Source organism: Hippoglossus stenolepis, chromosome 16 (genome assembly GCF_022539355.2).
Source record: "Hippoglossus stenolepis isolate QCI-W04-F060 chromosome 16, HSTE1.2, whole genome shotgun sequence".
Classification (NCBI taxonomy): Eukaryota; Metazoa; Chordata; class Actinopteri; order Pleuronectiformes; family Pleuronectidae; genus Hippoglossus; species Hippoglossus stenolepis.
The window spans coordinates 14,320,797-14,336,925 of NC_061498.1; the positions used below are offsets into that span (position 1 = coordinate 14,320,797).

At 42.5% G+C, this 16,129-nt stretch overlaps 2 protein-coding genes across 2 annotated transcripts; both read left to right on the forward strand.

Annotated features, from left to right (window-relative positions):
• The first annotated feature begins 848 nt into the window (after positions 1 to 848).
• Positions 849 to 6,822, forward strand: LOC118124098 (probable ATP-dependent RNA helicase DHX58). Its single transcript, XM_047343949.1, is given in 12 exon segments — positions 849 to 1,003; positions 1,177 to 1,367; positions 1,472 to 1,676; positions 1,757 to 1,947; positions 2,467 to 2,580; positions 2,691 to 2,823; positions 2,907 to 3,092; positions 4,062 to 4,309; positions 4,396 to 4,707; positions 4,792 to 4,982; positions 5,085 to 5,184; positions 5,324 to 6,822. Coding segments are annotated over 11 exon segments (2,043 nt in total). The 5' UTR covers positions 849 to 1,003; positions 1,177 to 1,190; the 3' UTR covers positions 5,510 to 6,822.
• Positions 6,823 to 10,057: 3,235 nt separating this feature from the next.
• LOC118124097 (probable ATP-dependent RNA helicase DHX58) lies at positions 10,058 to 15,903 on the forward strand. The gene is given in 14 exon segments (XM_047343948.1): positions 10,058 to 10,214; positions 10,388 to 10,578; positions 10,683 to 10,731; positions 10,734 to 10,760; positions 10,763 to 10,882; positions 10,963 to 11,153; positions 11,672 to 11,785; positions 11,891 to 12,033; positions 12,115 to 12,290; positions 13,271 to 13,521; positions 13,608 to 13,919; positions 14,004 to 14,194; positions 14,297 to 14,396; positions 14,536 to 15,903. Coding segments are annotated over 13 exon segments (2,037 nt in total). The 5' UTR covers positions 10,058 to 10,214; positions 10,388 to 10,401; the 3' UTR covers positions 14,722 to 15,903.
• Positions 15,904 to 16,129: the final 226 nt, after the last annotated feature.

The window sequence follows — 16,129 nt, forward strand, 5'->3', positions numbered from 1 at the left end:
GGTCCGCCTGTTAGTGACCTATGGCATAGAGGAACAGATTTATTAGACTTGCAAATGATCGTTTAACACGCTGCCTTCAAAGATACACAATCTCCACTTTTTTTCTTTTCTTCCCAGAACCCACACAACTTGATTTTAGCAATCAACGAAGGACACATTCAGACAGCTAATCATTTACAGTTTCATTTTGCCGCCGCTTTGTTTACACACTAACCCTAATTCTTTTTATCGAGGTTTATTGATGAGGAAATCATCTTTGATTGGATAACCCTGTTCATCTGGTTGCTCCAGAAGCTTCATGTGTAATATTTCATACATTTTACGCTCTAAAGAACCAAACTATCAGCAGAGAAAATACAGTCCATGCTGCATTTTGTCACTTCAAAGTGCTCCTTGCTGTTTTTCCTTTAAGCTATAATACCTGCCTCTTTCTTTAATATTTATCCTTGTGTATTGTCAGTATGGATTAAGTCAACTTTCAGTTAGGTACAGAATCAACCCAAGTGCTAAAGTCCTGCAAAACAATGACTTGCAGATGAAATCAAAAATCACAGAACAGAGAACTAAGAGTTAAAACAGTGACAGTTGTAGGTTTCGTTTTCCTGATGTAATGAGAACCAGATAGGGCCCCGTGAGGGTTCATGCCAATCATCAACGACAACAGAACATGTCTGCTATAGGTCGCTAATAGAGTAAACGGCATAGATTCATATTTAAACAATAGGTGTGGATATTGCTTTAAAAAAAAAGGATTATGTAAGAAATATTATAGGACGGCATAGTTTAAGCTTCCTATGTCACTGCACAATGATGATTCTCTGTTGACCCTCAAAAGCCTCCCTCAGTGGGGCCATCGTCAGATTCTATGGGCTTTTACTTTCGTTTCCTGTCCTCCTCACACAGCTGATCACAACACAATTATAAAAGCCCCACCACCTACAGTGGGTGGTGATAGTGGACCAGGAGAAGCTGGGAACACCACACACCTCTCCACAGTTGACTGGTGAGTACTTAACAATCCAGCTTCTTTTCCAGCAGATGATAGATAAATTAGTGGCTTTTATTTTGACAGTGTGGTGTCCGTGTTCAAAACACTGTCAATGTATAATCCAGTGTTAATTGCTTCCCTGCAGTATTTTGGTGATGATTGTAGGACTCTGATGTGTTGTCAAACAGGAGTAAAGTTGAGGATGGCAGACTTCGGACTGTATTCATACCAGCAGGAAGTGGTGGAAGGGGCTCTTCAGGGAGAGAACGTGATCATCTGGCTGCCGACCGGAGGCGGAAAGACGCGAGCTGCTGTGTACGTGGCCAAGAGACACCTGGAAACCACACAGCACGCCAAGGTGGTGGTCCTGGTCAACAAGGTACCCAGAATGCACCAAACAGACAAGATGAACACAGCATTTTTCAACCAGTGTGGCTAGAGGCAGAACAAATACAGTGGGGTTTTCTGTATTGTGTGCTGCAGGTTCACCTTGTAGACCAACATTACACCAAAGAGTTCAAGCCTCATCTGGGCTGCGACTACACCCTGGTGCCAGTGAGTGGAGAGAGCGACTTGAAGGACCTCTTCGGAAAAGTGGTGCAGGACTCGGACGTGGTCATCTGCACAGCACAGATCTTGTACAACGCTCTGACCAACAGCGAGGAAACCAAACATGTTGAGCTCTCGGGTCAGTGAAAGTTAGTTTTAACAGCCTTGATTGTGATTTCGTAATGAGATGATCAACTGAGTTTTTGTGGTTCCCCGCAGATATCACTCTACTGATAGTTGATGAGTGTCATCACACCCAGAAGGAGTCGGTCTACAACAAGATCATGAGTTGCTACATGGAGAAAAAGTTGAAGGGAGAGCGTCCGTTGCCGCAGATCCTGGGTCTCACTGCATCGCCAGGGACGGGGGGCGCTAGGATGCTGGAGAAGGCCGTGGAGCACGTCCTACAGGTCAGGGTCTCTCTTGTCATGTCTGTGTGATGTCCCACATCTCTGTTCTTCTTCATGTTTAATGAAGAAAAATCTTCTGCATGTTTTTTGATGAAAGATTGCTGAATTTCTAATCAGTGTTCCCAGTGGTAAATAAAAAAGATTTACTTCACAAGCCCCAGTGGTCCTTCCTTGATTTTGGTCCAAGGTGCAAACAGTCAAACCAAAAAGCTTGAAGCACAGAACATCCCAGTGTTACACCAAATGGGAGGGAGCAGATTACAAGTCTGGATCACTAGAAGTCATGCCAGGATTTTCTTTTTATTATCTTCTTGAGGACGGCGACTGTCTTAATGTCTTATCCCCAATGCCAGAGACAGGATGGAAACTCCCAGCACAAAACATTAAACGTCTTATTTGAATCCTTCCTGCAGAGGCCTTTGAGACTTAGTTTTGGTCAGGCATATTATTTTTCATACACGATATAAAAGGTCAGAACGTAACCAATTCCCTGACAATCTTCCTCTCTCTCCATCTCAGATTTGTGCCAACCTGGACTCATCCATAGTTTCAACCAAGAACTATGCCCCTGAGTTGAAGAAGAAGGTGCCGAGACCCATCAAGACATTTGACATCGTCGAGAACAGGCCTGAGGTAAAAAAAAATAAAAAAAAATAAAAAGAATAAAAAAAAACTCATTTGGAAACTGGCACATTCAGATTCTATCATATTTGAACAATTTGAACCATATTTGGTTCTTTTAGGATCCGTTTGGGGATGATCTGAAGCGGATGATGCAGAGGATCCAAGAGCACATGAACTTACCTGCAGACTTCAGACTGAGAGAGTGTGGCACGCAGGAGTACGAGGCAGATGTGGTGATTTTAGAGCAGCGAGGTATGTTTCCATTTTTTCGTCCTCTAATTTAAGGCTGTTTTAATGTCAATGCCACCCATACGTCATCTGTTTGAATGTATTAGGGGTAAGACAGGACAACAGAAAGCTCGCACAATGTGCTCTCCACCTCAGACAGTACAACGATGCCCTGCACATCAACGATACCCTGCGTATGATGGATGCTTACAGCAGCCTGGAGGAGTTCTACATCTCTAAGTCCAACACAGCAATCGACGAAACAGACCTCTTCCTGGTGGGAATTTTCCAAGGTGGGAATACAGACATTTTCATCACTGAATTGAATTCATGTTGTATCTCACACACATGTTCGCAATCCAAAGCTGCTTTGAGACATTCACTCAACTGCGGAGATTCTTTGCACTTTCTGCAGAGGAGGTGCTTGTGTGAAAGCAAATGTCCACGTGAGAGCCTCTGGATTATCTGCAGACTTTCTCCCCCGCCTGGCCTCTTAGAATAGAGTCAGCAGAAAGTCTGCAGAATCCGATGTGATCACGCTTCCAAAGACACGACAGATGCAATAATGAAAAAAAAGAAAAAAAAATATCTGCTGGAGAAAAACTGGTGGTGATAAGACTCAACACCAGTGTCTGTGTGTGTGAAGACAATCACATGATCTCCACAACGGAATTAATATGTTACCTCCGGCCTCTGTCTGCTGCACCCGCCTGCTCCACCTCTCGTCTGAATGATGTAGAGAATCTGTTGCTGTTGTGAACGTGTCTGTGCAGAGAACCTCCCACTGCGTTGTGCATGTGTGAAAAGCAAACTGCGGATAAAGTCCGGACCCATTTCTCCTGACTTAAAAGGTCCAGTGTGTAAGATTTAGGTGAAAGGAATCTATTGGCAGAAATTATATATAAAAAAAATCCTGGTGATGTTTTCACTAATGTGTTTCATTTAAAATATACAAATTGTTGTTTCCTTTACCCTAAAATGAGCCCTTCATATATAAAATCTTATATTTACATCAGGAGGGGGTCCTCTCTAAAGGAGGTCGCCATGTTTTTACAGTCGTCCAAACTGGACAAACTAAACATCTTTTGAGTTTTTATGACAACTGAAGGCTACCCCAGGTTGTCCTCCATATTTGTAAGGGAAGGTGAGAGTATTTAGCTGCAACATGCAACTTCACCACTAGATGTCACTTAATTATACACACTGAACCTTCAATTTGCAGGTCACTGAAAACGGCTATAAAAACATTTTTTGTTACGCTGAGAATCAGGCGGATTTGAGGAAACTTGCAGGAGATTCTCACTACGAGAACCAAAGATGGCCAAACTAGAGAGCGTTCTGTCATTAGTCCGGGTTCGGTGTGCAGTCAAAGGGGATCCTCTTCAGCAAAACACGTAAAAGCATCCACTGCCTGAAAGATTGGGTCCTCAACAACAGAGCCTTACAGGAAGCTGGCGTCAAGGCAGACGTCCTGACCGGGGCTGGCAACGGCATCACTTACATGACACAGGTGTGCTGATGTATAATGAGCTTTAGATCGTACCAATTTATGTTTGGTGTGACCTAACTTGCTTTTCTTACACTTACACCTTGCAGAGCGAGCAGGCCGACACGATCTGCCATTTCCGACAGGGCAGTCTCAACCTGCTCATCTCCACCAGCGTGGCTGAGGAGGGCCTCGACATTCCTGAATGCAACCTGGTGGTGCGCTACGGCCTGCTTACAAATGAGATCGCCCAGCAGCAGGCCAGCGGACGTGCCAGAGCGCAAGACAGCAAGTATTCAGTGGTCGCCTTGAAAGGGGGGCGGGAGGAGCGCAGAGAGCTCACCAACGAATATCTGGAGGAGCTGACTGCAAAAGCCATCGCTCGGGTCCAAGATATGAGCCCTGAAGAGTTTCGTAGGAAGGTGAGGCTGCGGCCCTCTGTTCATTCTTATTCTGTGCTCCCAGTTCTCAGTGTTTTCTTACCTTTTATTCTTCTTTGGCTCCAGATAACTGAGATACAGACAGAAACTGTCAATAAAAGTAGAATTAAAGAGAGCTGTGAAATGCAGAAGAGGAGTCTCTACACCGCTTCCAGTATCCAGCTCCTGTGTCGAAACTGTTTCAAGCCTGTGGCCTCTGGCAGTGACATTAAACTCATCGACAATATGCACCATGTCAATGTCAATCCGGCCTTCAAGTGAGTTGAACTCCTTTGGGAACAATAGTGCATCCAAATGCATATTAATACCTCAGTCTTTACACTACATCTTCACTGCTCTAATCTGGTCTCTGTTCTCAGGAAACACTACAAAGTGGGAGAGCAGTCGAGGCTACAAAAGAGGTTTGAGGACTGGGAGCCTGGGCAGATTATCAGCTGCAATAACGGCAAATGCAACGAGGTATGTTGGACCTTCTGCCAAATATTGATTCGAGACTCAGATACTGAAACTTTCCTGCTCTAGGCAGCTTGTTGATAGAGCTGATGTTAGCGCTGATTGCATGGCGGGATCTGAGTGTTATTCTTATGTAAATTCACAGAAATGGGGATTTGAGATGAAGTACAAGGACATCGCCCTGCTGCCCAATCTGGCCATTAAGCATTTGTTCCTGCAGACGCCTGATGGCAGGGTGACTAAGAAGAATTGGAAGGATGTCCCTTTCACTTTGGACAACTTCAACTTTGAAGAATACTGTCAAGAAAACTTCCCTGACCTCTTCGACTGAGGAACCAACCACAGAGCTCTGTGTGTTTTATTTATCACTGTACGTCAGTTTTAATCTTTATTTTTATTCCAGTCTGTGTGTGTTTGCGAGTCGGAACTCTTTTAGAGAAACCAATACTGTGCAGTTTGAGATTCTTCATACATGAACACAAACTACTATTAAATATGCTCCACACGTGCTTGCACTTATTTATGCTGCGGGGCCAATGAGGCAGCAGCATTTTGCTAAAGCCCATTACACAGAAACAAAAGCACAACATGAAGTCAACAGTAAGACGAAGCTTAACCATCACCACGGCTTGACGTGTTGTCATGAAGACGATTTATCATGAACGCTCTTTTATTTTCTTTTAAATGCTTTTAATTGGATTTTTTTTTTTTTTAAAGTACATTTACTTTTTTACTGTATTTAAGTACGTTTTTCATGTATCTGTACTTAATTGAGTTGATTTATCTTTGGGTACTTTACACATTTACTCCTCTACATATATCAGCAATTATTTCTACTCGGTTACATTTTTACAATGTGTTGTGTTATATGTAACATTGTTTTTTTTTTTTATATTTTCTAAAAGTAATCAAAATAACAAGAGGGGGATTAATGTTCTATCCTGCATCACTGGTGCAGAAAACAACACCTGAAATGGATTGAGAGGAAGTCACTGCAGAGACTTAGCCATAATGATGCATTAGACCTTTGTATTAGACCAGTGGTTCTCAACCTTTTTTCAGTGACGTACCCCCTTTGAAAAAAAATTTCAGCCGAGTACCCCCTAAACAGCGCAAAGCATTTTTGGTTGATAGAAAGATGTAGAGAAGAAAGAGTTTTTCCTGATAAGTGACAGGTAGCTTGCTTCCGTTTGCTTCGAGGAGGCTTTTCGCATCGTGTCTTGAGATGACCTGAATTCAGAAGGTTTCCTCTTAAAAAAACTCAGGTGGCTTCCCAACATGACTTTCATGTTTTGTCTGGAGATGCCGCTGAAGATGTGCTGGCTTCATGCCACTGTTGGCTAATCTTTCCCCACAGAAAAAACACAAAGTGTAAATAACCCAATCTATGTTATTGTTAATACTGTTGAAGTGTCTTTCTGTTATTTTATTGTGAAATATTTACTCGCTTTAAGGTCAGACAATTTCATTTCCGTTTTTGTATTACATGCTTTTATTTTGAAAGTATTCCGGTAGAGACGCGGACTTCCTGTTATGAATGTGTAACTTCACAACGGAAAGGTTTGATGTTTTAGCGACCCTCAGAAGAGGCACGAGCTCTTATGGTGTTATTTAGGGAAGTTTCAAATAAACCTGGAAACGTCAGTTAAAGTCTCGACCATCTTTCGGGGGATATGCTACACAAAGCCTTGGGTGGATGGCAACTCGTGGACGTAAATCCCATTAAAACATATTTTTGTGAATACTGACGGAATTTTGCCGGCTCTGGTTTCGCCTTCTCTGGCACTTGTCCCTCCGTGTTTTCAGCGGCATTGCTGCTACGCTTCAACCACCACTCCATTGTTTGAGTTTTCAAGGCGGCAGTGATGACAGGTGATGACAGGTGGCGTGTGCCAGGTTGGGTCAAACCATCCTGGTATGGGGGAGACTCGGGGTTTTTAGGATAATGAAATCGAATAGCCTACTGAATATAAAATTCAGTTCATGAACTTACACTTATATTTTATTGAATATTTATTAAATAACAATTTTTAAAAGATTTTTGAATGGATGCTAATTTTAAATATATTTAAAAAAAATCTCACGTACCCCCAGGGGTACGCGTACCCCCATTTGAGAACAACTGTATTAGGGAATAGGCTACACTCTGCAAGCACTTTTACTTTTAATACTTTGCAAGTATATTTTAAAGCAAGAACTTACTTACTTTTGCTCAGGTAGAAACGTTAATGTGGTACTTTACTTTTACTTGTGTACATTTGTGTCTATCTATTTGTACTTTAACTTAAGTAAAATGTTTGAGCACTTCCTCCACCACTGGTAATATGATATTATATCGATATGAATGATCTCAAATAACATATGTAATTATTCCAATGTTTTACAAGAGGTTATTTTTCGTAGTATTAGCTCTATTTCCCTGTTTCCCTCTTGATGCGATCAACAGATTATTAAATATAAATCATTTGCCTCTATGAGCCACTAGGTGTCAGTGTGGGTTAGCCAAATGTCCACACAAATTCACACACAACTGTCATCTGCCTTTGTAACCTCCAATAAACTGTGTGGGTAAAACCAGAATAGAAATTGTACCTGTTGGATCTCAAACTGAAAGCAGTGGGCCGATGACGTGCAGAGACTCTGACTTCACAGGAGCGTCTGAGACCCCATATGTGCTGTAACACAAAGGATGAGGAATATGAGTGTGCAATTCTCTGTTCACACCATCTAGACCAGGGGTATTCAACTACAATTTAAAGAGGTCCAGTTAGAGAAAATTTCTTGAAGCAAAGGTCCGGAACATCATAATGTCTAACTATTTAGTGTGATATATATTGAAGTAGCCTAGTAGTTGTATCAACATCTGCATGTACTAAATACCTGACTGTTAAATCAAATGAATTCAGTATGATTCCAAAACTTTTTGACAATATTTATTGTCACGTAACATAGAACTGAACATATATGTATGATTGCAGATATGTATAATGTTCTCTCATTAACTAAATAAAAGTAGGGCTGCATTTCAAAATAAGAGAAAATAAATTAAATGTGAAAATTGTGCATGTTCAAATAAAGGGCTTAACTTCAGAAAAATAAAATGAAGGGAGCAAAAGCTTAAATTTCCCTTTTTCTGTTTCAGATCTTGACTCAAAAGTCTCAACCAATTTTACAGATAATAAATCTCAACACATCTTAACAATTGAACAGTTTTAGAATCACTTTCTTCCCCTCTTATATCCCACTCCCCCACTTTTTTCGTCCCTTTCTCCGTCTCACTCCTCTGTTTCTCAACTTTCTCCGGCTCACTCCTCTGTTTCTCAACTTTCTCCGGCTCAGTCGTCTGTATCTCTCCCTTTGTTTTCTCTACCTGTATCTCTATCTTTCTTTTTTCTTTCTACCGTCTTTTCATGTGTAACTTGCCCCTAACTCTCTCATCTGTCTGCAATGTTTACCGCCTGGAATGCACAGACTTGATTGGCTGAGTAGTATCACGTGGGATGGCTTAACTCGCATGCAATTGGTCTGTGCGTTTCCTCATCCGCTAAACCACTACCGTAAAGACTACAAAAGCTGCGCCGGTTACAAATAGAAGCGCCCCGTCAGGTTTTAAATCATAACCTTCTGTTTTGGCTGTAGGTCCGGGTCCGTTCGGGACGGCTTCTGGGTCCGGACTCGGACCGCGGTCTGCCGGTTAGTGACCTATGATCTAGACTTTGCTGATTTGCACCTGAGCAAGGCACTCCATCCCCAAACTGTGTCAGGGGAGTGTCCTCTGGGCTGCTGGTGCAAGATGGCCTCCAAAATGTGTGTATGCAACACCTGGAAAAGAGGAAAATCTGTATTTCAGTACATAACTTTGATGCTTTGAGTTCTGATATGAACAGTGTAGGTGTTTCTTTATAAGTGGTGCATCCAGCAAAGAAAATCCAAGAAACCTCAATGCCTGCGAGAGCTTTTCTTTGAAGGTGTTTTGAAATGAGTACTTATTTTGGCTGCTGCAGCTCACTATACGCTGCTTCTGCATCACTGGATCAATACACCATCTGAACAGTCTGCATAGAGGAACAGATTTATTAGACTTGCAAATGATCGTTTAACACGCTGCCTTCAAAGATACACAATCTCCACTTTTTTTCTTTTCTTCCCAGAACCCACACAACTTGATTTTAGCAATCCCCAAAGGACACATTCAGACAGCTAATCATTTACAGTTTCATTTTGCCGCCGCTTTGTTTGCACACTAACCCTAATTCTTTTTATCGAGGTTTATTGATGAGGAAATCATCTTTGATTGGATAACCCTGTTCATCTGGTTGCTCCAGAAGCTTGCGTGTAATATTTCATACATTTTACGCTCTAAAGAACCAAACTATCAGCAGAGAAAACACAGTCCATGCTGCATTTTGTCACTTCAAAGTGCTCCTTGCTGTTTTTCCTTTAAGCTATAATACCTGCCTCTTTCTTTAATATTTATCCTTGTGTATCGTCAGTATGGATTAAGTCAACTTTCAGTTAGGTACAGAAACAACCCAAGTGCTAAAGTCCTGCAAAACAATGACTTGCAGATGAAATCAAAAATCACAGAACAGAGAACTAAGAGTTAAAACAGTGACAGTTGTAGGTTTCGTTTTCCTGATGTAATGAGAACCAGATAGGGCCCCGTGAGGGTTCATGCCAATCATCAACGACAACAGAACATGTCTGCTATAGGTCGCTAATAGAGTAAACGGCATAGATTCATATTTAAACAATAGGTGTGGATATTGCTTTTAAAAAAAAGGATTATGTAAGAAATATTATAGGACGGCATAGTTTAAGCTTCCTATGTCACTGCACAATGATGATTCTCTGTTGACCCTCAAAAGCCTCCCTCAGTGGGGCCATCGTCAGATTCTATGGGCTTTTACTTTCGTTTCCTGTCCTCCTCACACAGCTGATCACAACACAATTATAAAAGCCCCACCACCTAGAGTGGGTGGTGATAGTGGACCAGGAGAAGCTGGGAACACCACACACCTCTCCACAGTTGACTGGTGAGTACTTAACAATCCAGCTTCTTTTCCAGCAGATGATAGATAAATTAGTGGCTTTTATTTTGACAGTGTGGTGTCCGTGTTCAAAACACTGTCAATGTATAATCCAGTGTTAATTGCTTCCCTGCAGTATTTTGGTGATGATTGTAGGACTCTGATGTGTTGTCAAACAGGAGTAAAGTTGAGGATGGCAGACTTCGGACTGTATTCATACCAGCAGGAAGTGGTGGTAAGGGCTCTTCAGGGAGAGAACGTGATCATCTGGCTGCCGACTGGAGGCGGAAAGACGCGAGCTGCTGTGTACGTGGCCAAGAGACACCTGGAAACCACACAGCACGCCAAGGTGGTGGTCCTGGTCAACAAGGTACCCAGAATGCACCAAACAGACAAGATGAACACAGCATTTTTCAACCAGTGTGGCTAGAGGCAGAACAAATACAGTGGGGTTTTCTGTATTGTGTGCTGCAGGTTCACCTTGTAGACCAACATTACACCAAAGAGTTCAAGCCTCATCTGGGCGCGACTACACCCTGGTGCCAGTGAGTGGAGAGAGTTGAAGGACCTCTTCGGAAAAGTGGTGCAGGACTCGGACGTGGTCATCTGCACAGCACAGATCTTGTACAACGCTCTGACCAACAGCGAGGAAACCAAACATGTTGAGCTCTCGGGTCAGTGAAAGTTAGTTTTAACAGCCTTGATTGTGATTTCGTAATGAGATGATCAACTGAGTTTTTGTGGTTCCCCGCAGATATCACTCTACTGATAGTTGATGAGTGTCATCACACCCAGAAGGAGTCGGTCTACAACAAGATCATGAGTTGCTACATGGAGAAAAAGTTGAAGGGAGAGCGTCCGTTGCCGCAGATCCTGGGTCTCACTGCATCACCAGGGACGGGGGGCGCTAGGATGCTGGAGAAGGCCGTGGAGCACGTCCTGCAGGTCAGGGTCTCTCTTGTCATGTCTGTGTGATGTCCCACATCTCTGTTCTTCTTCATGTTTAATGAAGACAAATCTTCTGCATGTTTTTTGATGAAAGATGGCTGAAATTCTAATCAGTGTTTCCAGTGGTAAATAAAAAAGATTTACTTCACAAGCCACAGTTGTCCTTCCTTGATTTTGGTCCAAGGTGCGCGCAGTCACAGTCAAACCAAAAAGCTTGAAGCACAGAACATCCCAGTGTTACACCAAATGGGAGGGAGCAGATTACAAGTCTGGATCACTAGAAGTCATGCCAGGATTTGTATTATCTTCTTGAGGACGGAGACTGTCTTAATGTCTTATCCCCAATGCCAGAGACAGGATGGAAACTCCCAGCACAAAACATTTAACATCTTATTTGAATCATTCCTGCAGAGGCCTTTTAGACATAGTTTTGGTCAGGCATATTATTTTTCATATACGATATAAAAGTCAGTTAGAACCAATTCCCTGACAATCTTCCTCTCTCTCCATCTCAGATTTGTGCCAACCTGGACTCATCCATAGTTTCAACCAAGAACTATGCCCCTGAGTTGAAGAAGAAGGTGCCGAGACCCATCAAGACATTTGACATCGTCGAGAACAGGCCTGAGGTAAAAAAATTACAAAAATAAAAAGAATAAAAAAACTCATTTGGAAACTGGCACATTCAGATTCTATCATATTTGAACAATTTGAACCATATTTGGTTCTTTTAGGATCCGTTTGGGGATGATCTGAAGCGGATGATGCAGAGGATCCAAGAGCACATGAACTTACCTGCAGACTTCAGACTGAGAGAGTGTGGCACGCAGGAGTACGAGGCAGATGTGGTGATTTTAGAGCAGCGAGGTATGTTTCCATTTTTTCGTCCTCTAATTTAAGGCTGTTTTAATGTCAATGCCACCCATACGTCATCTGTTTGAATGTATTAGGGTAAGACGGACAACAGAAAGCTCGCACAATGTGCTCTCCACCTCAGACAGTACAACGATGCCCTGCACATCAACGATACCCTGCGTATGATGGATGCTTACAGCAGCCTGGAGGAGTTCTACATCTCTAAGTCCAACACAGCAATCGACGAAACAGACCTCTTCCTGGTGGGAATTTTCCAAGGTGGGAATACAGACATTTTCATCACTGAATTGAATTCATGTTGTATCTCACACACATGTTCGCAATCCAAAGCTGCTTTGAGACATTCACTCAACTGCGGAGATTCTTTGCACTTTCTGCAGAGGAGGTGCTTGTGTGAAAGCAAATGTCCACGTGAGAGCCTCTGGATTATCTGCAGACTTTCTCCCCCGCCTGGCCTCTTAGAATAGAGTCAGCAGAAAGTCTGCAGAATCCGATGTGATCACGCTTCCAAAGACACGACAGATGCAATAATGAAAAAAAATTTTAAGAAAACAAATATCTGCTGGAGAAAAACTGGTGGTGATAAGACTCAACACCAGTGTCTGTGTGTTGTGAAGACAATCACGTGATCTCCACAACGGAATTAATATGTTACCTCCGGCCTCTGTCTGCTGCACCCGGCTGCTCCACCTCTCGTCTGAATGATGTAGAGAATCTGTTGCTGTTGTGAATGTGTCTGTGCAGAGAACCTCCCACTGCGTTGTGCATGTGTGAAAAGCAAACTGCGGATAAAGTCCGGACCCATTTCTCCTGACTTAAAAGGTCCAGTGTGTAAGATTTAGGTGAAAGGAATCTATTGGCAGAAATTATATATAAAAAAAATCCTGGTGATGTTTTCACTAATGTGTTTCATTTAAAATATACAAATTGTTGTTTCCTTTACCCTAAAATGAGCCCTTCATATATAAAATCTTATATTTACATCAGGAGGGGGTCCTCTCTAAAGGAGGTCGCCATGTTTTTACAGTCGTCCAAACTGGACAAACTAAACATCTTTTGAGTTTTTATGAAAACTGAAGGCTACCCCAGGTTGTCCTCCATATTTGTAAGGGAAGGGTGAGGAGTATTTAGCTGCAACATGCAACTTCACCACTAGATGTCACTCAATTATACACACTGAACCTTCAATTTGCAGGTCACTGAAAACGGCTATAAAAAAACATTTTTTTGTTACGCAGAGAATCAGGCGGATTTGAGGAAACTTGCAGGAGATTCTCGCTACGAGAACCCAAAGATGGCCAAACTTGAGAGCGTTCTGCTGAAACAGTTCGGTTCGGGTGTGCAGTCAAAGGGGATCCTCTTCAGCAAAACACGTAAAAGCATCCACTGCCTGAAAGATTGGGTCCTCAACAACAGAGCCTTACAGGAAGCTGGCGTCAAGGCAGACGTCCTGACCGGGGCTGGCAACGGCATCACTTACATGACACAGGTGTGCTGATGTATAATGAGCTTTAGATCGTACCAATTTATGTTTGGTGTGACCTAACTTGCTTTTCTTACACTTACACCTTGCAGAGCGAGCAGGCCGACACGATCTGCCATTTCCGACAGGGCAGTCTCAACCTGCTCATCTCCACCAGCGTGGCTGAGGAGGGCCTCGACATTCCTGAATGCAACCTGGTGGTGCGCTACGGCCTGCTTACAAATGAGATCGCCCAGCAGCAGGCCAGCGGACGTGCCAGAGCGCAAGACAGCAAGTATTCAGTGGTCGCCTTGAAAGGGGGGCGGGAGGAGCGCAGAGAGCTCACCAACGAATATCTGGAGGAGCTGACTGCAAAAGCCATCGCTCGGGTCCAAGATATGAGCCCTGAAGAGTTTCGCAGAAAGGTGAGGCTGCGGCCCTCTGTTCATTCTTATTCTGTGCTCCCAGTTCTCAGTGTTTTCTTACCTTTTATTCTTCTTTGGCTCCAGATAACTGAGATACAGACAGAAACTGTCAATAAAAGTAGAATTAAAGAGAGCTGTGAAATGCAGAAGAGGAGTCTCTACACCGCTTCCAGTATCCAGCTCCTGTGTCGAAACTGTTTCAAGCCTGTGGCCTCTGGCAGTGACATTAAACTCATCGACAATATGCACCATGTCAATGTCAATCCGGCCTTCAAGTGAGTTGAACTCCTTTGGGAACAATAGTGCATCCAAATGCATATTAATACCTCAGTCTTTACACTACATCTTCACTGCTCTAATCTGGTCTCTGTTCTCAGGAAACACTACAAAGTGGGAGAGCAGTCAAGGCTACCAAAGATTTTTGAGGACTGGGAGCCTGGGCGGATTATCAGCTGCAATAACGGCAAATGCAGCCAGGTATGTTGGACCTTCTGCCAAATATTGATTCGAGACTCAGATACTGAAACCTTCCTGCTCTAGGCAGCTTGTTGATAGAGCTGATGTTAGCGCTGATTGCGTGGCGGGATCTGAGTGTTATTCTTATGTAAATTCACAGAAATGGGGATTTGAGATGAAGTACAAGGACATCGCCCTGCTGCCCAATCTGGCCATTAAGCATTTGTTCCTGCAGACGCCTGATGGCAGGGTGACTAAGAAGAAGTGGAAGGATGTCCCTTTCACTTTGGACAACTTCAACTTTGAAGAATACTGCCAAGATAACTTCCCTGACCTCTTCGACTGAGGAACCAACCACAGAGCTCTGTGTGTTTTATTTCTCACTGTACGTCAGTTTTAATCTTTATTTTTATTCCAGTCTGTTTGCGAGTCGGAACTCTTTTAGAGAAACCAATACTGTGCAATTTAAGATTCTACATACATGAACACAAGCCACTCTAAAATATGCTCCACATGTGCTTGTACTTATTTATGCTGCGGGGCCAATGAGGCAGCAGCAGTGTGCTAAAGCCCATTACACAGAAACAAAAGCACAACATGAAGTCAACAGTAAGACAAATTTAACCATCACCACGACTTGACGTGTTGTCATGAAGACGGTTTGTCATGAACGCTCTTTTAGCTTTTTAAAAATGCTTTTCATTGGAAATAATTTTGTGATGCAGTAACATGTGTGCTGTGGTGGGATGAAACAAAGTACATTTACTTTTTTACTGTATTTAAGTACGTTTTTCATTTTATCTGTACTTAACTTGAACTGATTTATCTTCGGGGTACTTTACACTTTCACTCCTCTACATATATCAGCAATTATTTCTACTCGGTTACATTTTTACAATGTGTTGTGTTATATGTAAGATTGTTTTTTTTAAAATATTTTCTAAAAGTAATCAAAATAACAAGAGGGGGATTAATGATCTAATCTCGCATCACTGGTGCAGAAAACAACACCTGAAATGGATTGAGAGGAAGTCACTGCAGAGTCTCAGCCATAATGATGTATTAGACCTTTGTATTAGGGAATAGGCTACACTCTGCAAGCACTTTCACTTTTAATACTTTGCAAGTATATTTTAAAGCAAGAACCTACTTACTTTTACTCAGGTAGAAATGTTAATGTGGTACTTTACTTTTACTTGTGTACATTTCTGTCTATCTATTTGTACTTTAACTTAATTAAAACGTTTGAGCACTTCCTCCACCACTGGTAATATGATATTATATCGATATGAATGATTTCAAATAACATATGTAATTATTCCAATGTTTTACAAGAGGTTATTTTTAGTAGTATTAGCTCTATTTCCCTGTTTCCCTCTTGATGCGATTAACAGATTATTAAATATAAATCATTTGCCTCTATGAGCCACTAGGTGTCAGTGTGGGTTAGCCAAATGTCCACACAAATTCACACACTACTGTCATCTACCTTTGTAACCTCCAATAAACTGTGTGGGTAAAACCAGAATAGAAATTGTACCTGTTGGATCTCAAACTGAAAGCAGTGGGCCGATGACGTGCAGAGACTCTGACTTCACAGGAGCGTCTGAGACCCCATATGTGCTGTAACACAAAGGATGAGGAATATGAGTGTGCAATTCTCTGTTCACACCATCTAAACTTTGCTGATTTGCACCTGAGCAAGGCACTCCATCCCCAAACTGCGTCAGGGGAGTGTCCTCTGGGCCGCTGGT